At 44.0% G+C, this 27,904-nt stretch overlaps 1 protein-coding gene across 2 annotated transcripts; it reads left to right on the forward strand.

The window, feature by feature from the left end:
• The first annotated feature begins 34 nt into the window (after positions 1–34).
• LOC109879423 (multidrug resistance-associated protein 4) lies at positions 35–27,831 on the forward strand. Of its 2 annotated transcripts, XM_031792525.1 has the most exons (30): positions 35–242; positions 2,001–2,111; positions 3,714–3,834; positions 3,985–4,209; positions 4,822–4,911; positions 5,802–5,965; positions 10,740–10,865; positions 12,964–13,213; positions 13,982–14,089; positions 14,770–14,859; positions 15,252–15,443; positions 15,992–16,086; positions 16,190–16,276; positions 18,405–18,501; positions 18,745–18,954; positions 19,625–19,762; positions 19,889–19,926; positions 20,031–20,137; positions 20,284–20,430; positions 20,603–20,682; positions 20,796–20,946; positions 21,020–21,139; positions 21,288–21,398; positions 21,551–21,651; positions 22,583–22,930; positions 23,070–23,159; positions 23,285–23,457; positions 24,017–24,122; positions 25,788–25,922; positions 26,112–27,831. In XM_031792525.1, the coding sequence occupies exons 1-30, from the start codon at positions 169–171 to the stop codon at positions 26,196–26,198; spliced, it is 3,972 nt and encodes a 1,323-aa protein (XP_031648385.1). In that variant the 5' UTR covers positions 35–168; the 3' UTR covers positions 26,199–27,831. The 2 variants fall into 2 exon arrangements, with proteins under 2 accessions (XP_031648385.1, XP_031648386.1); XM_031792526.1 differs by lacking the exons at positions 35–242; positions 2,001–2,111; positions 3,714–3,834; positions 3,985–4,209 and adding an exon at positions 4,489–4,729.
• Positions 27,832–27,904: the final 73 nt, after the last annotated feature.

A 27,904-nucleotide genomic window follows, 5' to 3' on the forward strand; every position in this document is an offset into this window, starting at 1 on the left:
CTTTACATAATTATCACATTTTCTATTGGCTGTCTGTCTTGTAATTTAGTACCATGTGCGTGCAACTATGTTACACAACAGAAAATAAAGTTACAGTTTTGAAGAGTGGAGGTGGCGACCGCACACGTGGACGTTGGCTAAATCTTTGAATAGTGCCAGCAGGGAAATATGGAACCGGTAAAAAAAGATGCGAAGACGAATCCATCGGCAACAGCTAATCTTTTCTCCCAGGTATTCTTCTGGTAAGTCAGCAACCTTCGCTGCCGGGTTATTGAAATGAAGCTGAGCTAGGCTCTACAGATAGTCGATAGTCGTTATAGTTTTTACTGTTCGGCTATTCGAAAGATCTTCAGTCAATTTGAGTTTGAGAGGTTAAACGATTAGCTGTTTAATTAAATTGGGTATAACGTGATAATGAACACTTATAACTTAAAAAGCACTAGTCGGGTACAACGCACTTTGTGTAATAAACCAATGTAATTCCATGGTTTCCCCCACTGTGAAATCACAATTTCCGGTTGATTCATAGTCTTGGATTATGTATGGTGCCAAATAAGATTCCAGTAATTTATTAACCAAGAATATTGTTTGCGCAAACTAGGCTATTAATCCCCACCTTGTTTGTTTCGGATACACTCAGAGGTAAACCTCTGCGAGAAGGGAAAGGTTGAATGCCTCATTTTGAATTGAATTAGACAATCTGTGCCTTATATTTACATTAAAGACGCGCTCCAGCTATTTTTGTTGTTGACTTTTCCAGTTGAAAAACAATACCCCACCCCACGTATAAAGACAGTAATGTACAAATGGGTAAAACAAAATCCTTTGAGCAAAATCTTTTTTTTCAGTGCAAATTAGCTCAAAAGAAGACTGGAGTAGGTATTTAAAAAAAAGTTTGCTAAGGCATTTGCTGACAATTTGTACATTTTACATGCACAGAGCACACAGTTGGGTACTCAAGCATTTGCAATAAATGTTTTTTACAAAGAAATGCTACCAGTAGGCCTATGTCACAAATAGAGTAGATCGTCTACTGCAGTGGTTCCCAAACTGGGGGCCGCGAGGGGTCTGCAGTGGGGGCTTGAAGAGGTAGTGGGAGATGAGGAATAACCAAAACTTTAAAAATAAGTTGTAGTAGTATAATGCACAAGGTGCAATTTCGAAATTGGGTAGTGCATCAGCAGTTTTCCCTCTTGTCATTGCAGACCGTAGAGCTATTTATAACTTGTCAGAAATGTCCAGGTGATTATGAAAGTAGTGATCGGGGAAAAACGATAGATCAAAAATAATATCCTGATTATGTAGCTATCGTTTTGACTATCCCAACATTATTTTTGTGCTAGTTTGCTGTAGCTGTACCATATCTCCAGTATTTGTTCCCCTTCATATCATGTTCTCTATCTTCTTTTTAAATAGGGAGTCAATTCATTTCACCACTTTCTTATTTCCATGACAGATCAAAACTCGTTCTCATAGCTCTCTCTTGTCCCTCTGCAGCAGACATATGGTGAGCAATATGTTTGGGACATTGAATCACAATAAAAATCGCAGCATTGAATCACAATGCATATCATATCGCCACGTAAGAATCAGGATTATATTATATTGTGAGGTCCCTGGTAATTCCTATCCCTAGATGAAAGGGGAGCATGAGTGAAAAAGTTTAGGACGCACTGGTCTGCTGCAGCGTTTCCCAAACTCGGCCCTGGAGCCTCCCGGAGTGCACATTTAGTTTTTCCCCCCTATCATTACACAGTGATTCAAATAACTAACTCATCATCAATATTTTATTATTTGAATCAGCTGTGTCGTGCTAGGAAGAAAAAAACTGGAAACAAAACGTGCACCCATGGGGGGCCCAGGAAGGAGTTTGGGAACCCCTGGTCTAGTGCATGCATTGCCCTGCTCATCCTGAATGTAACACCACATGTATTAAACACTTCTCTTCATCTCTGTTCTCTTCCCCTTTTCCATATATTCTCTCTTCCCCTTTTCATTAGCTGGCTAAATCCTTTGTTCCGCATTGGATACAAACGAAGGCTAGAGGAAGATGACATGTACAAAGTGCTTCCGGAGGATGGGTCTGAAAGACTGGGAGAGGAACTACAGAGGTATGGCAAACGTATCATTTTGAACCAAGACAGAAGTGGCCTGATGAATTGTGGTTAATTAAGCCCAAACATCACCTTTAAATAAAATGTAATAGCGGAATCGCCTTCAAACCAGTTGCTTATCGCCCTGAGGATGTTTATCCTACCACTACTATACACCAAGCATATCATGAAAGCCATATCCTTTTGGCTGTTTACCCTTTGATAAATGGGTGGAAAGGAGTTGCAGCATTTAACATGTCCTTGTTAATATTTTACATGCTGCCTGTCCTGTCTGCTTTCAAGGACCGTTATAAAATGACTCAATAAAAGGAAGCATGCATACCCTCCTGTAAATGAGGGAAAAAATAAACAAAGTGTTTCAGCATTTCACCAAGACATTGTGAATATTCACCTATCCAACCTGGCCTCAGGGAGATTTGTAGGATTTGGAATGTACACTTGTCTCCCTCCATTTATTATAGGTTACCTTACAAAATGTAAGAACTATTGTACCACATCATACATATTGGATGACTGAATATATCAATCATCTTGGAGGACGTATAGTATTATACATCTTTCTCTGAGACCGGGCTTCTTGTTGCGTTGTTAGTATTTGTGGCTAACGTTAGTGGCTAAAGCAGCAGGTTAGGAGTATTTGCTTAGCAGGTATGGAGAATTTAAGTTGAGGTTAGGGGAAGGGTTGGCTAAAATGCTACAGTCGTCCCCGACGTGACTAAAACATGCAACCTTTGAGTTGCTGGACAGACCCATGCTCCCTGACCTACTTTTGTTTCTGTCTTAAGTAACCAGACCATTATTCTATTCGCAACGTAGCGTATCATACTAAAGGGAGGTACACAAATGTAAATAACAGATCCTATGTTTGTTAAATGTGGTCATGCTGATCAATCCGTTGTCTTTAACTAAACAGGGGTGTCAAACATTGCAGGGGGTCCATTTCAGCCCGCAGGTGGTTTGAGTAATATAAACTATTTTAAAATATTGTTTTTTGCAGGGAAAACTACCTCGATATATTTTAAAATGACAAATCAATGTAGTTACTTCAGAACTATTTAAAGGTGTTCCATGTGTGATCTGGCGACACATTGGTGTGTAATTAGGACATTCAAGACTGATCTGATATTGTTTTATATTATGAACCTTCAGTGAGTTTCTTTGAGTTACACATTCATACTCTAAGATTCAGACAGAGCAATGGATGCAAACACTGACCATCCATGAGGTCAGAATGATAGTTTTAACCATGTGTTGAATATGTATAGTGTTTGCTTACAATGACATTGTTTAGACACAGTGGAGTAAAACAAGCTTATTTTGTGTTGTGATGGATTAAGACAGTTGAACTAAGCTCACAAATCAATGGCTATATAATCATTCATTTAAATGTAAAGAAATGGATGTACCAATCCTAGATTGCCCCTTTAAGGGTAATTGTATCACCACATGATGCAATGCAGAGTTGAACATCCAGGTACCTATAGGGATACCTTGCGTCGTCGGTCCTCGCCTCCTCAAAACTCATTGGCGAGGACGTGAGAAATCAAGTCATTGCAATTGAGATTCTCCCAAAGTAAAATGAAAGCCATCTCTCCACAGTCTTTGGGACCATGAGGTGCAGAAGGCTGCCAAAGATCTCAGGCCTCCCAAACTCGCCAAAGTCCTGATCAAGTGCTACTGGAAACCCTACGCAGTGTTGGGGATCTTTACTCTTATTGAGGTATGTAGAAGAAAAAACACGACCCGTGTAAGACTTACTGGTACCCTGCTAGGGAATTAATGATATCTTAGCCATATGTTTTATATATCAAGCTGTGGATTCACCTCATATCCTCTGTATTCTCTACCTCTTCTCTTGTTCCCCCAATAGGAGGTGATTAAGGTGATCCAGCCAGTGTTCTTGGGAAAGCTGATCCAATACTTTGAGAAGTACGATCCTGATAATATGGATGCACTGTATGAGGCCTTTGGCTACGCTGCTGGTGTCTGTCTGTCCACCCTGATCTTGGCCGTCACGCATCACCTTTACTTCTTCCACGTCCAGAGGACCGGCATGAAAATGCGAGTAGCCATGTGTCACATGATCTACAAGAAGGTCAGTATAAGAGACACATGCCTACAGACCTTTTTAAATGTTTTAACAGTTTTTTTCAAGGTTGTATCTGATGTCCTGAACATGAACTTGGCAGACTAAAGGATGAGCCACCCTCCCTCTAGGGCACATGTCAAACTCATTCCAGAGGGCCAAGTATCTGCGGGTTTTCGCTCCACCCTTGTACTTCATTGATGAATTATGGTCACTGATTAGTAAGGAACTCCCCTCACCTGGTTGTCTAGGTCTTAATTGAAAGGAAAAACCTGCAGACACTTGGCCCTCCTTGGTTTGAGTTTGACACCCCTGCTCTAGGGCAGTATTTCCCAACCCATACGTTTCACTTTTTTAAACCTAAGCTTGCACACCTGATTCAATTAGTCAAGGGGTTGATGATTTATAGAGTAATTCAATCCGGTGTGCCAGTTTAGGGCTACATAAAAAATGTGAAACAACTAGTGGTCCCTGAGGAGAGGGCTGGGAAACCCTGCTCTAGGGTATGACTGCCTTTCCAAATTGACATGTAGGTATTTTCTTCTTCGTATTGTGACAAATGACCTGGTCATTTATTGAGTTTGCAATAATTAACTTGGTAATGTATATGTCACCCCATAGGCCCTGTGTCTCAGCAGTGCAGCGATGGGAAAAACAACCACAGGCCAAATAGTGAACCTGCTATCCAACGATGTCAACAAGTTTGATGAGGTATGAACCCTGTAATGCATTTTTTTTTTGTCACTTTGCATATTGCTGACTTAGTGTATTAGCAACAGTAGAAAAATCTGTTGTAAATGAACCTATACTTTTAAGACCTTTTGATCCACTGTGCAGACAGACAGACCCAATCCAATATCAGCTGTGTTACTTCAACCCTGGAAGATTGCCTAAGTCGCACAAGGCTGACTGAGTTGTTAACCTGCATGGTGCCAGTCAAAGTAACACTTGAGTTTTTAAAGTACAGTACTGTGCATTTTGATAAAGGTCAGAGTCACAGGCTTCTCCAGGCACCTGGCAGACAAATTAACATTTTGACTTGTTACTCCAGTGTTTCCCAATCCTATTTCCCCAGTACCCCCAACAGTACACACTTTTATTGTAACCCTGGACAAGTGCACCTGATTAAACTTGTCAACTAATCATGAAGCCCTCAATGAGTTGAATGAGGTGTGTTTGTCCAGGGCTACAATGAAACTGTGTACTGTTAGGGGTACTCAAGGACCACGGTTGGGAAACACTGCCCTACTCCACCCTGCTGTTTTATTGCATATTGTGGTCAATGATTCAAAGTCAAGGAAAGGTGCTGCTACATATTACTGTTTAGAACATGGCTTAATGGAATGTGCACAGTTGAATTCAGTGACTGTAGCATCAAACTACAGTGTAGATGAAGCAGCCATGTTATAGATGTAACACGGGGGTCTAGAACACGGGTCTACAACTCATGGCTTGTGGGCCACATCAGGCCCATAAGTCACTTGTGGTGGCCTGCTGGAGGGAATTTGAGACAACTGATGTACCATAACCTCCCAAAATTCTGTTCTTGTTTCGAAACACTCACCCTATGAGTTCCAACACATGATCCCTCTTGGTTACAGGTGACTATTTTCCTGCACTTCCTGTGGGTAGGGCCTCTCCAGGCAGCGGCCGTCCTGGGGCTGCTGTGGGTGGAGATTGGCCCATCATGCCTCGCAGGCATGGCCGTCCTCGTCATCCTTATGCCAACGCAGACCATGTTTGGAAGGCTCTTCTCCAAGTTCAGGTAACACACAATGTAGATAGGAGTCTGAGCTTAAGATTTTTCAAAACACGCAGGGAGGTCAGTGAGTGCCTTTTCTTGCCCAATATGAAACCCAATGAACATACCAATTGCTTTACAAATTGATCTTTGGACTGCTTTTATGATGTGTAATGATTATCCCTAGCATAGACCATATGAGAACATAATCCTAACCCTAATGTTGAACCTTTTTTTTCACCTTTTATTTAACCAGGTAAGCTAGTTGAGAACAATTTCTCATTTACAACTGTGACCTGGCCAAGATAAAGCAATGCAGTGCAACAGAAACAACAACACAGAGTTACACATGGAATAAACAAGCGTAAAGTCAATAACACAATAGAAAAAGATGTCTATATACAGTGTGTGCAAATGTTGTGAGGTAAGGCAATAAATAAGCCATAGTAGAAAAGTAATTACAATTTTGCAGATTAACACGAGTGATAGATGAGCAGATGATGGTGTGTAAGTAGTGATACTAGTGTGCAAAAGAGCAGCAAAGTAAATAAAAACAATATGGGGGATGAAGTAGGGCTATGTGCAGTGATTGGTTAGCTGCTCAGATAGCTGATGTTTAAAGTTAGTGAGGGAAATGTAAGTCTCTAGCTTCAGCAATTTTTGCAATTAATTCCAGTCACTGGCAGCAGAGAACTGGAAGGAAAGGTTGGCTTTGGGGATGACCAGTGAGCTATACCTGCTGGAGCATGTGGGTATTGTGACCAGAGATAAGGCAGAGCTTTACCTAGCATAGACTTTCTTTTCTTCATTTATCTGTTATTTTACCAGGTAAGTTGACTGAGAACACATTCTCATTTACAGCAACGACCTGGGGAATAGTTACAGGGGAGAGGAGGGGGATGAATGAGCCAATTGTAAACAGGATTATTAGATGACCGTGATGGTTTGAGGGCCAGATTGGTAATTTAGTCAGGACACCGGGGTTAACACCCCTACTCTTACGATAAGTGCCATGGGATCTTTATGACCTCAGAGTCAGGACACCCGTTTAACGGCCCATCTTAAAGACAGCACTCTACACAGGGCAGTGGGAAACATTTTTTAGACCAGAGGAAAGAGTGCCTCCTACTGGCCCTCCAACACCACTTCCAGCAGCATCTGGTCTCCCATCCAGGGACTGACCAGGACCAAACCTGCTTAGCTTCAGAAGCAAGCCAGCAGTGGTATGCAGGGTGGTATGCTGCTGGCACAAAATGCTGCTGGCACTTATAGATGACCTGGAGCCAGTGGGTCTGGCAATGAATATGTAGCGAGGGCCAGCCGACTAGAGCATACAAGTCACAGTGGTGGGTGGTAAAAGGGGCTTTGGTGACAAAACGGATGGAACTGTGATAGACTACATCCAATTTGCTGAGTAGAGTATTGGAAGCTATTTTGTAGATGACATCATCGAGGATCGGTAGGATAGTCCGTTTTATTAGGGTAAGTTTGGCGGCGCCAGTGAAGGAGGCTTTGTTGTGAAATAGAAATCCGATTTCTAGATTTGATTTTTGGATTGGAGATTTCTGGAAGGAGAGTTTACAGTCTAGCAAGACACCTAGGTATTTGTAGTTGTCCACGTATTCTAGGTCAGAACTGTCCAGAGTAGTGATGCTAGTCGGGCGGGCGGGTGCGGGCAGCGAACGGTTGAAAAGCATGCATTTGGTTTTACTAGCGTTTAAGAGCAGTTGGAGGCTACGGAAGGAGTGTTGTATGGCATTGAAGCTTGTTTGGAGGTTTGTTAACACAGTGTCCAGAGAAGGACCAGATGTATACAGAATGGTGTCGTCTGCGTAGAGGTGGATCGGGGAATCCCCTGCAGCAAGAGCGACATCGTTGATATATACAGAGAAAAGAGTTGGCCTGAGAATTGCTGATTGACAGTCGAAAGCCTTGGCCAGGTTGAAGACGGCTGCGCAGTACTGTCTTTTATCGATGGCGGTTATGATATAGTTTAGTACCTTGAGCGTGGCTGAGGTGCTCCCATGACCAGCTCGGAAACCAGATTGCACAGCGGAGAAGGTACGGTGGGATTCGAAATGGTCAGTGATCTGTTTATTAACTTGGCCTTCGAAGACTTTAGAAAGGCAGGGCAGGATGGATATAGGTCTATAACAGTTTGGGTCTGGAGTGTCTCCCCCTTGAAGAGGGGGATGACCGCGGCAGCTTTCCTATCTTTAGGGATCTCGGACGATACGAAAGAGCGGTTGAACAGACTGGTAATAGGGGTTGCAACAATGGCAGTGGCTCAATTTAGAAAGAGGGTCCAGATTGTCTAGCCCAGCTGATTTGTACGGGTCCAGGTTTTGCAGCTCTTTCAGAACATCTGCTATCTGGATTTGGGTGAAGGAGAAGCTGGGGAGGCTCGGGCAAGTAGCTGCGGGGGGTGCGGAGCTGTTGGCCGGGGTTGGGGTAGCCAGGAGGAAAGCATGGCCAGCTGTAGAGAGATGCTTCTTGAAATGTTCGATTATCATGGATTTATCGGTGGTGACCCGTGTTACCTAGCCTCAGTGCAGTGGGCAGCTGGGAGGAGGTGCTCTTGTTCTCCATGGACTTTAGTGTCCCAAAACCTTTTGGAGTCAGAACTACAGGATGCACATTTCTGTTTGAAAAAGCTAGCCTTTGCTTTCCTGACTGACTGCGTGTATTGGTTCCTGACTTCCCTGAACATTTGCATATCGCTGGGACTATTCGACGCTATTGCAGTCCACCACAGGATGTTTTTGTGCTAGTCAAGGGCAGTCAGGTCTGGAGGGAACCAAGGGCTATATCTGTTCTTAGTTCTACATTTTTCAAAAGGGGCATGCTTATTTAAGATGGTGAGGAAATTACTTTTAAATAATGACCAGGCATCCTCGACTGATGGAATGAGGTCAATATCCTTCCAGGATACCCGGGCCAGGTCGATTAGAAAGGCCTGCTTGCAGAAGTGTTTTAGGGAGCGTTTGACAGTGATGAGGGGTGGTCATTTGACCGTGGACCCATAGTGGATGCAGGCAATGAGGCAGTGATCGCTGAGATCCCTTTGTAGGGCAAGGTCAGGATGATATCTATGAGGGTGCCCATGTTTACAGATTTAGGGTTGTACCTGGTGGTTTCCTTGATCATTTGTGTGAGATTGAGGGTATCTAGTTTAGATTGTAGGACTGCTGGGGTGTTAAGCATATCCCAGTTTAGGTCACCTAACAGAATGAACTCTGAAGATAGATGGGGTGCAATCAATTCACACATGGTGTCCAGGGCACAGCTGGGAGCTGAGGGGGGTCTATAACAGGCGGCAACAGTGAGACTTATCTCTGGAGAGATTTATTTTTAAAGTTAGAAGCTCAAACTGTTTGGACATAGACCTAGAAAGTATGACAGAACTTTGCAAGCTATCTCTGCTGTAGATTGCAACTCCTCCCCCTTTGGCAGTTCTATCTTGATGGAAAATGTTGTAGTTGGGTAATGAAATCTCAGAATTTTTGGTGGCCTTCCTAAGCCAGGATTCAGACACGGCAAGGACATCAGGGTTGGCGGAGTGTGCTAAAGCCGTAAGTAAAACAAACTTAGGGAGGAGGCTTCTGATGTTAACATGCATGAAACCAAGGCTTTTTCAATTACAGAAGTCAACAAATGAGAGTGCCTGGGGACACGCAGGGCCTGGGTTAGCCTCCACATCACCTGAGGAACAGAGGAGGAGTAGGAAGAGGGTACGTCTAGTGTGTTGGGGACAGAGAATAAAAGGAGCAGATTTCTGGGTGTGGTAGAATAGATTCAGGGCATAATGTGCAGACAGGTATGGTGGGGTGTGGGTACAGTGGAGATAAGCCCAGGCACTGAGTTGAGTGATAAGAGGTTACATCTCTGGACATGCTGATTATACTGGGTGAGGTCACCGCATGTGTGGGAGGTGGGACAAAGAAGGTATCTGAGGCATGTGCAGTGGGACTAGGGGCTCCGCAGTAAACTAAAACAATGATAACTATCCTAAACAACAGTATACAAGGCATATTGACATTTGAGAGAGAAATAAAGCAATCACAGGTGTTGATTGGGAGAGCTAGCTAAGACAACAGGTAAGACAACAACAGGTAAAATGGCGATGAATGGGCAGAGAGGGTCGGTTAACTACACACAGGGCCTGAGTTCGGGGCTAGGGCCAACACATAAACAAAGTGGAGTACCGTGATAAATGAACAGTCCAGCAAGCATCAGCTATGTAACCAAGTGATCATAGGGTCCAGCGGGGTAGTCGTTGCTACGCTAGCACGCGGGAGACACGGCACCATGTGAGGGCCTAACCCTAGCGTGGACCATGTGAGGGCCTAACCCTAGCGTGGACCATGTGAGGGCCTAACCCTAGCGTGGACCATGTGAGGGCACAATTGGCTGTCTTGTCAATAAACCAGGATTGTCCAGGAAATATATATATATATATGTGGTCTTTTTTAACCTAATGCTGGGATCATCAACTAGATTCAGCTGCGAGATTTTTTTCTTTTCTTGAGCAGATGTTCAGGGGGCTGGAAAACAATTACATTTGTGGACTGCAAATTGGCTGCAGGAAGCCCAAACAGATATTTGACTAAATCATAGTCATTTCAAACCTTACTTACATTTGTATACAATCATATGTATCTTTCTATTATGCTTGGGAATACTTTGGAACAGATTTCCAAAAATAAAATCGCTGGGGGGGGGGGGGGGGGGGGGGGGGGGGGGGGGGTGTGAGGGTTGAGGAATCCAGACCTAATAAATGACTGTCCTTTCCTTGCAGGAGTAAAACAGCAGCCTTGACAGACAATAGGATACGCACAATGAATGAAGTGGTGTCTGGAATCAGGATCATCAAAATGTATGCCTGGGAGAAGCCCTTCTCAGCACTGGTCAATGAAGTCAGAAGGTAAAAAAAAAAGTATAACATTGAAGCTTTTGCACGGATCCCACTGCACAGAACAAACTCAATATTGAGATAGTGTTAGATTTGTAGATATTGTTACTGTAATAAGGCTTAACAGGCGCTATTGTCCAAAGCCCATTACAGATTGTGAAATGTGTTATTTCAAGAATTCTGTTATCACCCATGATTCATTTCAGCTGGTTGTCCTGTTAGGATTGCTGACGCGAGTGAAAGTCCCATGGTGTGTTTTAACCAAAGACCTTTCTCTTCTTATAATTTTTCTGTCATGACGAATCGACACCAACAATAGCTTCTTATGATGATGTAACAATGTTTATTAAGGAAACTGTCAAACACACTAACTACATTGTCTCTTCTGAGGGTTTGTCCAGACATTTTAGATAATCTTATCTAGTACTTTGTGCCAAAGTAACACTTACACAAATGTATAAGTTATACAAACATACAGATGTCAGTCAAATCGACTAAAATCCTAGTAATTACCACCCAAGCCTAATGAAAAGGGTTATACTGGGGTATTTTGAAATACCCACAGTATGATTTTTCAATACTTATATATATTTATTTCACTCAGTGGCCAATTTATTAGGTACACCCGTCTACTACTGGGTCAGACCCCCCTTTTCCAGAACAGTCTGAATTCTTCGGAGATTGGAAACTTTGCTCAATTAGTATCAAAAGACTTAACGTGTGCCAGGAACACATTCCCCACACCATTTCAACACCGCCACCAGCCTGTACCGTTGACACCAGGCAGGATGGGGCAATGGACGCATGCTATTTACACCAAATCCTTTCTCTACCATTGGACCAGGCAATGTTTTTCCACTCCTCAATTATCTAGTGTTGGTGATAGTGTGCCCATTGGAGCCACTTCTTTTTTTTAAGCTGATAGGAGTGGAACCCCGGTGTGGTCGCCTGCTGCAATAACCCATCCGTGTCAAGGACCGACAAGTTGTGTGTTCCGAGATGCCGTTCTGCACACCGCTGTTGTACTGCTCCGTTATTTGCCTGTTTGTGGCCCCCTGTTAGCTTGCATGATTCTTACCATTCTCATTCGGCCTCATCAACTAGCTGTTTTCGCTCACAGGACTACCGCGGACTGGATGTTTTTTTGACAGTCGCACCATTCTCGGTAACCCTAGTCACTGCGGGTTTCTGAGATACTGGAATCGGCCACGATCATACCACGCTCAGAGTCTTTTGGGTCACTTGCTTTGCCCATTCTAACGTTCAATCAAACAGTAACTGGATGCCGGTCTGCCTGCTTTATATAGCAAACCATGGCCATGTGAATTACTGTCTGTAGAAGCTAACCATTTTTGTGAACGGGGTGGTGTACCTAATTAAACTGGACACTGAGTGCAGTCATCCTGCAGTCATCTTGTGCACTAGGTTAATAGATAAAGCAGATCGTGTTCTTCATTTCGCCTGTTTTGTTTTTTTGATTATGAAGCACTTCCCCAAAGCAGCTGATTGAGCCGATCATGGTATTGTTACGACCCTGGGTTTATAAGCGCGGAAATCGACCCTGCTGCACGAGCATGCTTTGGCGGCACAGTCGACAGCGCGCCAGACCTCCCTGCTGTTAGTTTACAAAGAGCACACAGAGTTAACGGAAGCTTCCGTGACGACTGTTGTCCAGCGCAAGAGAGGTGAAGTTCAAGTTACGCTTGAAATTCACAACTGTTTGCCAGCTAAATATCTTATAGCTAGCTATACGTTTAACTTTTAATTCGCTCCAACTCAGGGATCCAGCTATGTATTTGGTTTGCTAACTTGCTAGCTAAGTGACTAGCCTGCAAGATCAAGCTTCTTGGTTACAGCAGAGATGATAAATCCCCTCCTGGATCAAGAACCCTGCTGTCTAATATTTGTTTTGTGCGTGCAACAAACCATTTAAGATAGTTGTACAGCATTATGAGCTGGGGTGTCTGTCCTTGCAATTTGTTTATGTTGACTTGCACTTGTTAACAATTAGCAAGCGTCCGCTATGGGAATACGATAGTACTCTGTGGTGCACATCGGCTTTCTGGGTTTGTTTTTGTTACGGAATGCCTCTTTCATTTTCCCTCCCCAGGAAAGAGATCTCCAAGATCATGTCGAGCTCCTACCTGCGAGGCCTCAACATGGCCTCCTTCTTTGCGGCCAGTAAGATCATAGTCTTCATCACCTTCACCGTCTACGTCCTCCTGGGGAACACCATCTCAGCCAGCCGGGTGTTTGTGACCGTGTCTTTGTACAGTGCCGTCCGCCTCACCGTCACCCTCTTCTTCCCCTCGGCCGTAGAGAAACTGTCTGAGACGCGCATCAGCGTCCGCAGGATCAAGGTATTACAATACATGTGAACTTCTTAAATGGTTGCATTCTCCGAAGGAGTTTTAGTGTTTATTTGTGCTATCATATGGTAATGTTTTCCTGGGAAGCACACAGTATCTGTATAGTGAATCCAAGGTAGAGATGCTATGACACATCGTCCCTTAAAAAGAATCCATGTGAAATGCAGATCTAAGCGCTGCTGCGGATATGAATCCCATTCTTGCCCAGTTGCTCTGGTTATTGTGCATTTACTTAATACATATCTGTCAACAGAGATAATGCATAATCTCTTGGTGTGAACCATGCAATACCAGTGCACTCCTGAAGTTGTGCAAGGCTCGTCTTCTGCACGTGTTGGCTTCCGACAGTGCAGGTGTCGTCTCTGCGCTGGGTTCCTTTTTAGTTAATTTTAGATGAGCTGTCCTGACAGTTGCCTGGATGCCAACGTGAAACACAAGGCCCAGCTCTGGCTGATCCCCTAAGACTCGTTATGTAATCATGTCACATTATCATGCTTTATGATCAGTGACTGTAAAATCACCATGGGATCTGAGCCACAGCCAGGCTTTTCATTACTGTATGTCATCTGATTGTTCAAAGCCAGGGACGTAACAGGCATCATTGCAGTCAAGATCCTCAAGTTGTTGAATGTGTCATCTCGATCCAGCACGATTGTAAACAAAGTCTCGGGTCCATCTCGATGTGGCAGTTTTGTTAACATAAGGAGACATGGCTGTATATCACTGTTGAACTCTTGGTGAACTATTGTTTCTACCCAGACTTTTCTCCTGTTGGATGAGATTGTGAAAAGCAACCATGGATTTCTCCAGGAGGAGAAGCAAGAGCCCTCTGTGGAAATCCAGGACCTGATTTGCTACTGGGACAAGGTGAATGTTCAACTACTGCCACCCAGACTCCTAGATAAACCTACAGTACTGTTTACTGCTATCACAAACACCTTTATTACAGCTTGATGCTACGTGTGTGTGTGTGTGTACAGTGAGCTCAAAGTATTGAGACAGAGACATTTTATTGTTTTTGCTCTCTAATCCAGCACTTTGGATTTGAAATTATACAATGACGGACATTAAAGTGCAGACTGTCAGCTTTAATTTCAGGGTATTTTCATCCATATCGGGTGAACCGCTTAGAAATTACAGCACTTTTTGTTCATAGTCCTCCCATTTTAGGGGACCAAAAGTGTTTCTAAACAAATTCACTTGTGTATTAAACTTGAGTCTACAAACGTGTTGGATGCATTTGCTGTTTGTTTTGGTTGTTTAAGATTATTTTGTGCCCAATAGAAATGAATGGTAAATAATGTCACTTATTGTAAATAAGAATATAATATGTTTCTAAACACTTCTACATTAATGTGGATGCTACCATGATTATGGATAGTCCTGAATGATTTGTGAGAAAGGTAGCTCATACCCCCCCCAAGACATGCTAACATCTCACCATTACAATAACAAGGCAGGTTAGCATTTGTGTATTTATGCATTTTGGTGCTCACTCTTTTATAATAAAGTGTAACCTGAAATGACCCCTCTCTCGCTCTGTACAGAGTCAGGACGCCCCGTCTCTCCAGAACCTGTCACTCACAGTAAAGTCAGAGCAGCTCGTCGCTGTCATTGGTCCTGTGGGGGCTGGAAAGGTCAGAGGTCATGTTTCTTAGCTTGGTGTGGCAGCCTATTGCATCACTGTATGAGGACCGCCAACGTAGCGGGGAAGTAAGCCAACTGGAATATTTATTTAGCTACAATGTGAATCAGATACCGGTTTTGCAGGATGTGTAAACATTGAGGTTTTCTCCTCTTACTGTGACATAGTGCCTGCCTGTGTGTACACTTGAGTGTACAAAACATTATGAATTCCTGCTCTTTCCATGACAGACTGGCCAGGTGAATTCAGGTCAATGCTATGATGCCTTATTGATGTCACTTGTTAAATCCAACTCAATATTGGGAAGGTGTTCCTAATGTTTTGTACACTCAGTGTATGTTCTTCTTATCAAGCTCACCTGTTCCCCCTTCACATTTCCCACAGTCCTCTCTGCTCAGCTCCATCCTGGGGGAGCTGCCTCACGACAAGGGGGTGTTGAAGGTCAAAGGTCAGCTGACCTACGCCTCCCAGCAGCCCTGGGTGTTCCCTGGAACCATCCGCAGCAACATCTTGTTTGGCAAAGAGCTCCATCCTCAGAAGTATGAGAAGGTCCTGAGAGCCTGCGCCCTCAAGAGGGTAAGACACACTGAATGGAGCTCTCATTATATTTAATGCTGGGAGATTGCTAAATGCAAGGATTGGTGAAGCTCCACTGTGAATGTTGGATCTCTTGAACTTTTGACTGCAAAGAGCACCAACACCTTGGGCTCTAGGTGGTACGCCTTTCATCAGAGCTGCCAACACTCGTACATGAACACATACAAGCTCTGTCCCCTCTGTCCTATTGAACACATACAAGCTCTGTCCCCTCTGTCCTATTGAACACATACAAGCTCTGTCCCCTCTGTCCTATTGAACACATACAAGCTCTGTCCCCTCTGTCCTATTGAACACATACAAGCTCTGTCCCCTCTGTCCTATTGAACACATACAAGCTCTGTCCCCTCTGTCCTATTGAACACATACAAGCTCTGTCCCCTCTGTCCTATTGAACACATACAAGCTCTGTCCTATTGGAACACATACAAGCTCTGTCCCCTCTGTCCTATTGAACACAAAATGAGATTCTGATGGTTGTGGGTCCTGTTAACCCCTGTCGTCTCGGTTGTCCCTTCTGTGTTCAGGACATGGAGCTGCTGCCAGACGGGGACCTGACATTGATAGGGGACAGAGGAGCAACCCTCAGTGGGGGACAGAAAGCTAGAGTGAACCTGGCCCGGTAAGACCACAGCTCCACTTCATACCAGAGTAGAAATGAGTTGAGGTACATTCTATAGATGAATATCCTCCAGTCTCGATCTGAAAGCCTTGTTGTGTCTCAGGGCTGTGTACCAGGATGCTGATATCTACCTGCTGGACGACCCTCTAAGTGCTGTGGATGCTGAGGTCGGGAGACACCTGTTTGAACAGTGAGTGAACCACCATTTCAGCTAAACATGTTTTTGTTTTTTTTACAACTGAATAGAGTGATGCAATAGAATAATCCACTGATAGGACTTTGCTCTCAGTACACCGTCTCAACATGACTGTAAAACAGCAAAACAATAGAAAACACAACTGGCTGGGCACACACTGGTTGTTTCCACGTCATTTCAATGAAATGACGTTGAACCAATGTTGAATTGATGTCTGTGCATGCTCATCCATTTTTGCAGCAGCAGGACTCTCCTTGTCCTTTAAGGGATCACGGGGATTTGCCACAGGGTCGCTCACCAAGTCTAAACATTGGCTAAGCAAGGAAATGACCTCATTGATCATGAGCAAAGTGTTCCTCTCTTACTGTATGTAATACAGTGGATGAACTACTGACTTACTGAAGCATAAACTGGAATATGTACGGTACTTCCACTATTGTTCTGGGGCGTTATGAAGCATTCTGTTCCTGCTCCTGTCCCCCAGTCCAGCGGACAGCCTGGAGTGCTCTATTCCTACCTCCCTGAGGTCTCCAGCAAAGCAGCCCTAGCCTCTGGAAGGCAGGAAAAGGAGTGGTGCTGCTGCCACTCTCAGGCACACAATGGCAACAGGGCCCTACTCTACCTCTTCCTGTCACATGACATGGTCCCCTGAAAGTGTTCATAATGGAACCAGCAGGGCAGTGATGAGCAGTGGGCTGCACATTTACTGTGCAGGGCTCACTTTTACAAAAAGCTATAACGCTATTGAAACGTGTTCTAACCATTGAAAGAGCAAATCTGTGTTTTTGGTGTGGATGTTGTCATAGACAACATCCATGCATTTTGCATACCAACAATGCAATTCTGTCCGTGTACACAGGCACGAGATCCCGGTTAAAAGTATGCAGAAATGAATAGCCTGAATTGTATTTTATTGAATTTTTCATGAAAAATAAATCCACTGAGTAAATTTAACGTCCAGATTCTCGAGTTGCAACACAGACATGTAACGGAGTTTGTGTCTACGGACATGGCGATTAATACATCATTATTCGACGTAGCCCCTCCTGTTTGTTGTGATGCTGAGTTTGCCAACTGTCAGCTGTACGTAAACACATGGACAAATCCCTTTTCGACTCCGTGTTGTGGAAACGTAAACACATTGTTTCAAGCTAACGTTAAGCGAACATAAGATGGACATTCAGTGGGCTCTGAAGTGCCAGCAGTTCACTCGCATTTGTTAGTGAGAAATTTAAATGCAAATACGAAAAATTGTGCGAGTGATACATTTAATTATGCGTCCCATTAGTTGTATTTTAATTTTTTTACCCCCTTTTTCTCCCCAATTTTGTGGTGTCCAATTGTTAGTAATTACTATCTTGTCTCATCGCTACAACTCCCGTACGGGCTCGGGAGTGACGAAGGTTGAAAGCCATGCGTCCTCCGAAAAACAACCCAACCAAGCCGCACTGCTTCTTAACACAGCGCGCCTCCAACCCGGAAGCCTGCTGCACCATTATGTCGGAGGAAACACTGTGGTTAGCGCGCACTGCGCCCGGCCCGCCACAGGAGTCGCTGGTGCGCGATGAGACAAGGATATCCCTACCGGCCAAACCCTCCCTAACCCAGACGACGAATAGAGTCTCTGGTGGCACAGCTAGCGCTGCGATGCAGTGTCCTAGACCACTGCGCCACCCGAAAGGCCCTGTTAGTTGTATTTTCCACATAATATTACGTGGATCACGCAACCTCATAGACTAACTGTAATTATTATTATCCACTCCACAATTCTTTTTCAAAGTATAATCAAAAATGAACATCTTGGCATTAAATGGAGTCGGGAGTTTAGAAAACTAGCGAACAGCTTTCAGATTCCCTTTGCGGTAGCCTACTTCCACGCTTATAAACCAGTTTGAGGTCTCTGTCGATGTGTTAATTTTGTAAAAAAAAAAAAAAGTTTTTGCTTTTAGTGTTGATTAGGATCCGTGTCTGAAAAGCCAATTCTTTTGAGCCCTAGTGATTGTCACCTATCAAACAGGGCCAATCTCCAATTGGCCCACATGAGTCTGGTACTCTGAAAAGTTGGACAGGGTTGGCAGGTCTGCTGTCATCTCAGACTGTCTCCATGTGTTTGTATGTCCAGGTGTATCTGTGGTATTCTGAAGAATAAGCCCCGCATCCTGGTCACCCACCAGTTGCAGTACCTCCAAGCAGCCAACCAGATCCTCGTCCTCAAGGAGGTGTGTTCCTGGCAGGGTTTAACATTCTACACATGCTTTAAGACTGCATAGGAGCACACATGCACTACCCTGTGCTTAAGTTAATGCAGGACCTGCACTGCAAGCAGGGGGGAGATGTGTTACCATGGGTTATACTGTAAACACATGTAGGAACACCTGTATAATTACACACATACAAGACTTATACATTACATACAAACTCCAAATGTTTGGTGGGGTGTGACTTTCGTGAGTCTGTTTCAGGGTCACATGGTGGCAAGGGGGACGTACAGCGAACTCCAGCGCTCTGGGGTCGACTTCACCTCCCTCCTGAAGAGGGAAGAGGAGGGGCCACAAGCCCCAGGGGCGGAGACTGAAAGCCGCTCGCCACGCAGCCGCACCCTCTCGCAGAATTCCGTGGTCTCCCACACCTCCTCCATACGTTCTGTTAAAGATGGAACTGAACAGCTTCCGGTGGGTCCCGCCCACTTCCAATCCTTTGATACAGTCGCTAGGAGCATTTTCACCCTGTGTCCCTGATTATATTTTGTAGCAAAGCAGTGAGTGAAGAAAAAGTTACCTGTGTTTGCTCTTTTTGTCCACAAGAAGGCAGTGCGTACAAACCTTTAGTAGAAGTTTGCCAGACACAGCAAATTCCATCATACGTAATATCTCAGACAGCACTGACACGATTTTGACGACACTTGGGTGAATGATGTCTTGCCATAGAGATTCGGCATTTACACAATTTGGCCCAAGGCAGTATCTATAATAATAGACTGAAATTATTTAGTCACAGGCTATAACTCAATTTTCCCGAGAGGGAGAGGGGGGGGGGGCATCATTCGACAGTGTTTACTGTTGCCCTTGTAATTTCAGTAGAAGCTATGCAAGCCATAGCAAAGTACATGTTGTACTTTCCTTTAAAAAAAACAAGTTAATTTGTATCTTGTTGACATGCTCAGATTCCCCAACACAGGGGTTGTGTAAGTTCTCAACTTCCCTCGTGCTTGAACCTCTGCAGAGTTTCTCCTACACAGAGTGCACAGAATGACTCACTTTGCACAGTTATCATGCATCATTTTATTTGCAGTGGCTTTAATGAATAGCCCCCATTAAATCCTATGATGTTTGTGTAATGCAGGCAGAGCCTGTCCAGACAGTAGTCGAGGAGAGCCGCTCGGAGGGGACCATCGGCGTCGGCCTCTATGTCAAGTACCTGAAGGCAGGCGCCAACATCCTGGTGTTGATAGGAGTTGTATTACTTCAGTTCCTAGCTCAGGTAATGACATCATAACCCCAGTACAACTACATGGTCAAAAACAGAAGTAGTAGTGCGTGCGGAAGAAACTCAATCTGATGACGACTTAAATGATATAGGTCTACTAACATGTGTTTTTGTGTGCAGGCAGCATACATTCTACAGGACTGGTGGCTGGCATATTGGTAAGACGTTTTAATTTCACTGTTCATTTCCAGTCATGCAACTGTCATGTTACCCTTTTAACATGCTGTGTTGGGACTGGCTCTGTCTCCTCTGTGATTGACAGGGCAGGAGAGCAGGAGAAGCTCAATGTTAACGGCACTGTGACCGTCCAAAATGGTGTCAACGTTACTGAAGAGCTGAGCCTGGATTTGTACCTCGGCATTTACGCAGGTGAGACACCGTGGAAACCCTACTCTGGAAATGGTTTTGCTTCTCCTAGAATAGTGTCATGCAGGTGCTTTCTTCCTCCATAACCCTTGTGTGTCTGTCTGTGTTACAAAATGTAACATCCTAAAATGGGAAATCTGTGTTTTCAGGTTTGACTGGAGCAACTCTCATCTTTGGCTTTGCCAGGAGTCTGTTGATGTTCAATGTGCTGGTGAAAGCTGCTCAGTCTCTGCACAACCGCATGTTCAACTCTATCCTCCGGACACCTGTACGCTTCTTTGACATTAACCCAATTGGTGAGCCATAAGCCATGCACAAACTGGAACATATAGGGAAAGAGGTTTTCTGTTGCCACAGTTTTATGTTGAGAGATGCTGTATTTGTGTTTACTTGAGGTCAGACATAATATATCTGTAGACAACGAAAGAAGTCTTTAAATTCCTGGTCTTGTCTCCTCTTGTGTCCCAGGAAGAGTCCTCAACCGCTTCTCTAAGGACATTGGCCAACTGGACGCGGCCTTACCTTGGACCTTTGTGGACTTCATTCAGGTGAGCCACGACACATGTTGGCCCTGCATTTTCACAAGGTATTTACTATTCCATCACCAGTTAACCTCTTCCCTCTCCTCTGGTTATTTCTTTGGGCCTGTTTTCCTGAGTAGATATTCCTGCAGATCATCGGTGTGGTCGCTGTAGCAGCCTCCGTCATCCCCTGGATCCTCATCCCATTGGTTCCTCTTGTCATCGTCTTTCTGTTCCTGAGACGCTACTTCCTGCAGACGTCACGAGATGTGAAGCGCCTGGAATCCACCAGTGAGTGCCAGTGGCTTTTTAAAAACTTTTTTTTGTGTGTGTGTGCTGACAGTAATCATGTGTCTCTCTGCAGCTCGGAGTCCAGTCTTTTCCCACCTGTCCTCGTCCCTCCAAGGTCTGTGGACGATCCGGGCCTTCAGAGCCGAGGAGAGATTCCAGAACACCTTTGACACTTATCAGGATCTTCACTCAGGTGGTTCTCCTTTCAATGCTGCCTTACTTCCATTTTGTTTGTACAAGTACATTGGGTAGAATGTATACGTGTTCTTAAATATAATTCTCAAACAGTCTCCGCTCTGTTCTATAGGAATAAAACTGAATCACTGTCTCTCGTTTGTCAGAATCCTGGTTCCTGTTCCTGGTCACCTCTCGCTGGTTTGCCGTCCGCCTGGATGGCATGTGCGCTGTCTTCGTCACCATCACCGCCTTCGGCTGCCTTCTGCTCCGAGACCGTAAGAGACAACGGCACACAGAGCCAACACAATTACAGTTAGCTGAAAGAGGCTATGAAAACTACAGCTTGTTGCCAGACCTAGAATATAAATGATTGATTGAGCATTGGGTCTAACTAGTGTCCTGTTTGTTTCTCTTCTGGCCTTGTTAGAGGTGGAGGCTGGATCTGTAGGCCTGGCGTTGTCCTACGCTGTGACTCTCATGGGGATGTTCCAGTGGGGGGTACGGCAGAGTGCTGAGGTGGAGAACATGGTGAGACAACCCAGATATGTGGAGGAACACCTGTATTTACAATCAATCCCTTCAGAGATGCTACATGCTTTACAAACTCACCAGAGAACTTAGTCTGTAAATATGTTGATTGAGATGTGTAACCCAGTTCTCAGAACTATTCGTGGTGACTCTGAAACTGCCTCCTGGTCTATTTGGCCTTTCATGCTGGTATTCGTGCCAGGATGGAATGTTCGTCCATAACAGCTCTTTCAAGAATCCAGCCTGAGGGTTTTCTGAAGCTTCTTAATGCCGCTCTCTATTGTGCTTTTAGTTCCACATTTTAACGTACTGCACAAGTACAGTGGAATGCCTTTCTTGCAAGCTCTAAACCCAACAATGCAGTAATCAATGTAGTATTAAAAATAACAGAACAAAAACATGAGATATAGAAATAAGAACATGAGAAGTCAGTAAGATATATTCGGGGTCAGTTCCAGTCCCATATTTACAATGTGCAGGTGTACTGAGGTGATAGGGGTGGGGTAACTAGGCATCAGGATGTATGATAAACAGGGTAGCAGCAGCTAATGTGACGATTGTGTGTATTTGTGTGTATGTGTGCAAATTGAGTGTGTAGAGTCCTGTGAGTGAGCATAGACTAAATTAATACAAGGGTAACTCAAATAGTCCATGTAGCCATTTTGTTAATTATTAGAAGTATTATGGCTTGTGGATAGAAGCTGTTCAGGAGCCTGTTGCTGTCAGACTTGATGCACTGGTACCGCTTACTGTGCAGAAGCAGACAGAACAGTCTATGGCTTGGGTGGCTGGAATCTTTAATGATTTTCTTGGCCTTCCCTTCCTGGATGGTAGTGAGCTCACCCCCAATGCTGTACTGGGCTGCTTAGAGAAGCCATGCTAGTACAAAAGCCAGGGCTGTTTGACATGGTGCTTTATTCACTGTCCTCAGATGACGTCAGTGGAGAGGGTGGTGGAGTACACAGAGCTGGAGAGTGAAGCACCCTGGGAAACCCAGAAGCGTCCTCCTCCTGAGTGGCCAAGCCAAGGCCTCATCACCTTTGACCGGGTCAGCTTCTCCTATAGCTCAGATGGACCTGTGGTCCTGAAGGACATGAAGGCCATGTTCAGGCCCAAAGAGAAGGTTGGCATCGTGGGCAGGACAGGTGCGGGGAAAAGCTCCCTGGTATCGGCGCTCTTCCGCCTGGCAGAGCCAGAGGGCAGGATCTACATCGATGGAGTTCTGACCTCCGAGATCGGCCTTCATGACCTACGCCAGAAGATGTCCATCATACCTCAGGTAGCTACTGTTGGTGGGTCTTCTGTGGCTGCTCTGTCCCTTAGTCCTTCTGAATGTAGTAAAGGAAAGGCTTCTAGTTCAGATATGGCTCTGTTAGAGTTTAATACATGTTTCTGCTTGTGGCACCTCTGTTCTGCAGGACCCAGTGCTTTTCACAGGCACCATGAGGAAGAACCTGGACCCTTTCAGCCAGCACACAGACGAGGACCTGTGGAACGCTCTCCAAGAGGTACTGCTCCTCAGACTCCTATTGATGCAGATACAGTTTCGAGATATACTCTCACACATTTACATACAGGTTAATGGGCTTTTGGTGGCATCGGGGTCTTACTCCAGTAACTGTTTTCTCTCCAGGTCCAGCTGAAGTCTGTGGTGGAGGAGCTGCCCAATAAGATGGAGACGGTTCTGGCTGAGTCGGGCTCCAACTTCAGTGTGGGTCAGAGGCAGCTGGTCTGTCTGGCCCGAGCCGTCCTGAGGAAGAACCGCATCCTCATCATCGACGAGGCCACGGCCAACGTGGACCCCAGGTACAGAGCTTCCTCTCTCACACACACGTTGCCATGGAGGACCCTCCCGTCTGTCCTTTAGAGCTGAGCAGCTGACATGCTTTAATGCTGCGTTCATAGCCACGTGGGAAGGTGGTATTTACCACTTATGACTGTGAAAAATCCACTTGAAGGCCCCTCCAACTGGTAATTACTAGTGGGGAAATTTGTCTATCATTCCTGAGCTCTGATTTTTCTCACATGCTGACCTCTGACATCCCCTAGTAAGGAAATTCTCGATAAAAGCAGCATTTTTGGCAGTTAAATGAAACATTAAAACCATACTTTAATAAATAAATAAAAAGCAACATACTAATATGGTTTTCAAACACTAATTTGTTTAAAATTAGTTTGATGCAGCCTATGGTCAATTAGCCACTCGTCTTTTCTCAATTAGTTGACTGCATCCAGCTGGTAATTACCAACTTCCCACTTGGTTATGAATGCAACACAAGACTGGGAGTTATCAAGTAGTAGAGGAAAGTGAGCGTTTCTTCCTCCCAGCTGAGTGTGTCCTCGTCTGTCTGTCCTGGCTCTGTAGAACAGACGAGCTGATCCAGAAGACGATACGAGACAAATTCAGGGAATGCACCGTGCTCACCATCGCCCACCGCCTCAACACCATCATAGACAGCGACCGCATTCTGGTGAGAGCGCTCCACAGTTACACAATGATCACCCAACTGGGTACCTGTCTACTCTACAGTATTCTTTGTTTTATATACAGTACCGTTCAAAAGTTTGGGGGTCATTTAGAAATTATTGAAAGAAAAGCAAAAACAATTGGTCCATCAAATTGATCAGAAAAATACAGTGTAGACATTGTTAATGTTGTAAATGTCTTTTGTAGCTGGAAACGGCAGATTGTTTTCAATGGAAAATCTACGTAGGCTTACAGTGGCCCAAACCATCACTCCTGTGTTCCAATGGCATGTTGTTAGCTAATCCAAGTTTATCATTTTAGAAGGTTAATTGATCATTAGAAAGCCCTTTTGCAAGTATGTTAGCACAGCTGAAAACTGTTGTCCTGACTAAAGAAGCAATAAACTGGCCTTTAGACTAGTTGAGTATCTGGATTTGTGTGTTTGATTACAGGCTCAAAATGGCCAGAAATAAACACTTTCTTCTGAAACTCATCAGTCTATTCTTGTTCTGAGGCTAATCCATGCGAGAAATTGCCAAGAAACTGAAGATCTTATACAACAGCGTGTATTACTCTGTTCACAGAACAGCGCAAACTGGCTCTAACCAGAATAGAAAGAGGAGTGGGAGGTCCCGGTGCACAACAGAGCAAGAGGACCAGTACATTAATTAGTGTCTAGTTTGAGAAACAGACCCCTCAAGGCCCCAACTGGCAGCTTTATTAAATAGTACCCACAAAACACCAGTCTCAACGTCAACAGTGAAGAGGCGACTCCGGCATGTTGTAAATAAAAAGCCATATCTCAGACTGGCCAATAAAAAGAAAAAATTAAGATGGGCTAAAGAACACACACTGGACAGAGGAACTCTGCCTAGAAGGCAAGCATCCCGGAGTCAACTTTTTACTGTTGATGTTGGAACTGGTGTTTTGCGGGTACTATTAAATGAAGCTGCCAGTGGAGGACTTGTGAGGCGTCTGTTTCTCAAACTAGACACTCTAATGTACTTGTACTCTTGCTCAGTTGTACATCGGGGCCTCCCACTCTTTCTATTCTGGTTAGAGCCAGGTTGGGCTGTTCTGTGAAAGGAGACACAGCGTTGTATGAGATCTTAAGTTTTTTGGCAATTTCTCGCATGGATTAGCCTTCATTTCTCAGAACAAGAATAGTCTGAGTTTCAGAAGAAAGTGTTTGTTTCTGGCCATTTTGAGCCTGTAATCGAACCCACAAATGCTGATGCTCCAGATACTCAACTAGTCTAAAGGTCAGTTTTATTGCTTCTTTAATCAGAACAGCTTTTAGCTGTGCTGACATAATTGCAAAATGTTTTTTTTAATGATCAATTAACCTTTTTAAAATGATAAACTTGGATTAGCTAACACAACGTGCCATTGGAACACAGGAGTGATGGTTGCTGAAAATGGGCCTCTGTACACCTATGTAGATATTCCATTAAAAATCAGCCGTTTCCAGCTACAATAGTCATTTACAACATTTAAATGTCTGATCAAATTGATGTTATTTTAATGGACAAAAACAAGGACATTTCTAAGTGACCCCAAACCTTTTTGAACGGTTGTGTGCGTGTCCCCCAAGGGCTTGTCAGGTCCTTTTTGTATCCCTAATGATACACCATAGATTACTTACTATATAACTTGACTCTGTTCCCAGGTTCTAGACGCGGGTCAGATCCACGCATACGACGAGCCCCACACCCTACTTCAGAACCACGATGGTATTTTCTTCAAGATGGTCCAGCAGACAGGCAGGCAGGAGGCCGTTGCCCTCTTGCAGTCAGCTAAACAGGTAAGTAGCACACAGAACATTTCTACTTTACTCTCCCACTCTGTTCTCTGCCAGTGAAATAGCTTAGAAATGTTCAAAGTGACATACTACCACACAGATGTGTGGGACTTGTGTTCTTGTGCATCCACCACATACCTCTGGTGTTTCGGGTTGGCATACACTAACACCGGTTGTCTCATCTTGATTCAGGCATACAATAGCCGGAGTCGTCCCAGTACGACCAACGGCGGGGTCGGCGCAGACGGCAACTTGGTCATCTTTGAGACGGCCCTGTAAGAACCTAGAGGAGGCTTTGACTATTGTTTAAAGCCTGTTGTACTGCTCCTCGGAGTCGGCTGGCACTGCAGTCCCATGGCATTCTCCAGTCTACAGAGATCAACAGTGCCTTATCACCCAGCAAAAACTACATGTTGGAAACTCCATTTGGACAGGAATCGCAACGGTTTGGTCCAGTTGGGGCTGAGTTGAGTTAAATCCACATATGCAGTTGAAGGGATTTTTTTTCCCCAAGCTAAAAAAAAGTTGGGAAAGTACGTGGTGGGATAACACTAAATGTTAACTGTCCCTTATTTATTTTATTTATCTTTATATGAACATGCGGTAGCCAATCAATCGATTTAAAGTAATAATCATCGAGACCCATGACAATTGATTGTATAATCGTGACTTGACTGATATTTGAGACAGACTTGCGTATACAATTTAAGGGCCAACATTTGAGGACTCTTTCCTTAGATTCATATGTGGCCAATTAATATCCGATTTGAAAGTAAATACTACGTAATGTAGTTTAGTGCTTTCATTTTTTGCAGCAGTTTTATTTGAATTTCTATATAAATCATATTTATTATAAATATAATTTGTATTCAAAGTAAAAACATAAGTTATTTAGCCATACCAAATCAATCTCATATAAAGTGTCATTTTTTGTTGTTGCATACCAGTGATGTAAACATTTTTTTTAAAGACAACTTATTTGCACCAGCAGCTCCAAATATATTTACTGCATCTGCTGTAGCCACTGCATCAATGTACCAAATAGGGCTTGCGAATGTCTCCTGAAACTCAATACTCAGGTAGTTTGAATATGAATCCCACTAAATATTTAGTCAAAAGGGCAATTTCTCAGGCAACAATGTTGCAAATACTGTCTGGGAGTGTCCTGAGTGGGAGGGGAAAACTGACAATTGGCTTATTGGCAGAGAGGTTTGGAACACTATTTCTTATTGGTCTATTAACTCATTTACCGCATGGTGATGTCACCATGGAAGGCCAAAACTCTATCCCAAAATTGCCTGAAATTTCAGCCTGTCTTTTCAAACAGCTCTTACACTACAAGGGCATCATCATTTTCATAATTTCATAGTATTACTCCAATAGTGTGGAGAGGTATATGAAACACAGGAAAATCATGTTTGACTGCACTGGGTTAAGAAATGGTTAGTCATGTAGATTAGAAATGTGATTAGTGAGGAATGTTGGGTAAGGTTGAAAAACAAGTCGCGCGCCGGATTCGAACTGGCAACCTAACCTAGGAAAATCACTTTTGGCTGCACTGGGACTTGAAATGGTGTATACGGGAGCTTTTCTAGCTTGTAATTGACTATGTGCCTTTTTATATTCACATTGATCCTCATCGTCAGGTCTTGTCAGATGAGTTTACATGAATGAATATCACTTCTATTTCTGAGAGTGATTTTAAAGGCTAGATTCAATCTGTAGCACAGAATATCCCCAGTATAGCATGATTGAAATGTAAAGGTCATTTCTGATTAAGCTGATGTGGTGTTTACATTGAATAGAGTCCCCACGCACGCTGGAAAATTGAAAGGCAACTAACGCCATACGGATTAAATAAAGCCCCTAATCAATTTGTTTTATACCATTATTAAATCCGCTCATTTCACTATTGCAACTGTTGACATGTTTGTAAGGAAAGTCACAGGACTGATGAATGTGGTTTTCCTTATTAGATGTTGTTC

The sequence above is a fragment of the Oncorhynchus kisutch genome, linkage group LG16, assembly GCF_002021735.2.
Source record: "Oncorhynchus kisutch isolate 150728-3 linkage group LG16, Okis_V2, whole genome shotgun sequence".
Taxonomy (NCBI): domain Eukaryota; kingdom Metazoa; phylum Chordata; class Actinopteri; order Salmoniformes; family Salmonidae; genus Oncorhynchus; species Oncorhynchus kisutch.

Coding starts and splice junctions, on each gene's coding strand:
- LOC109879423 (XM_031792525.1), top strand. CDS start 169: ATGGAACCGGTAAAAAAAGATGCGAAGACGAATCCATCGGCAACAGCT. Junction 20,947..21,019: donor GAAGCGCCTGGAATCCACCA/GTGAGTGCCAGT, acceptor GTCTCTCTGCAG/CTCGGAGTCCAGTCTTTTCC. Junction 22,931..23,069: donor AGATGTCCATCATACCTCAG/GTAGCTACTGTT, acceptor TCTGTTCTGCAG/GACCCAGTGCTTTTCACAGG.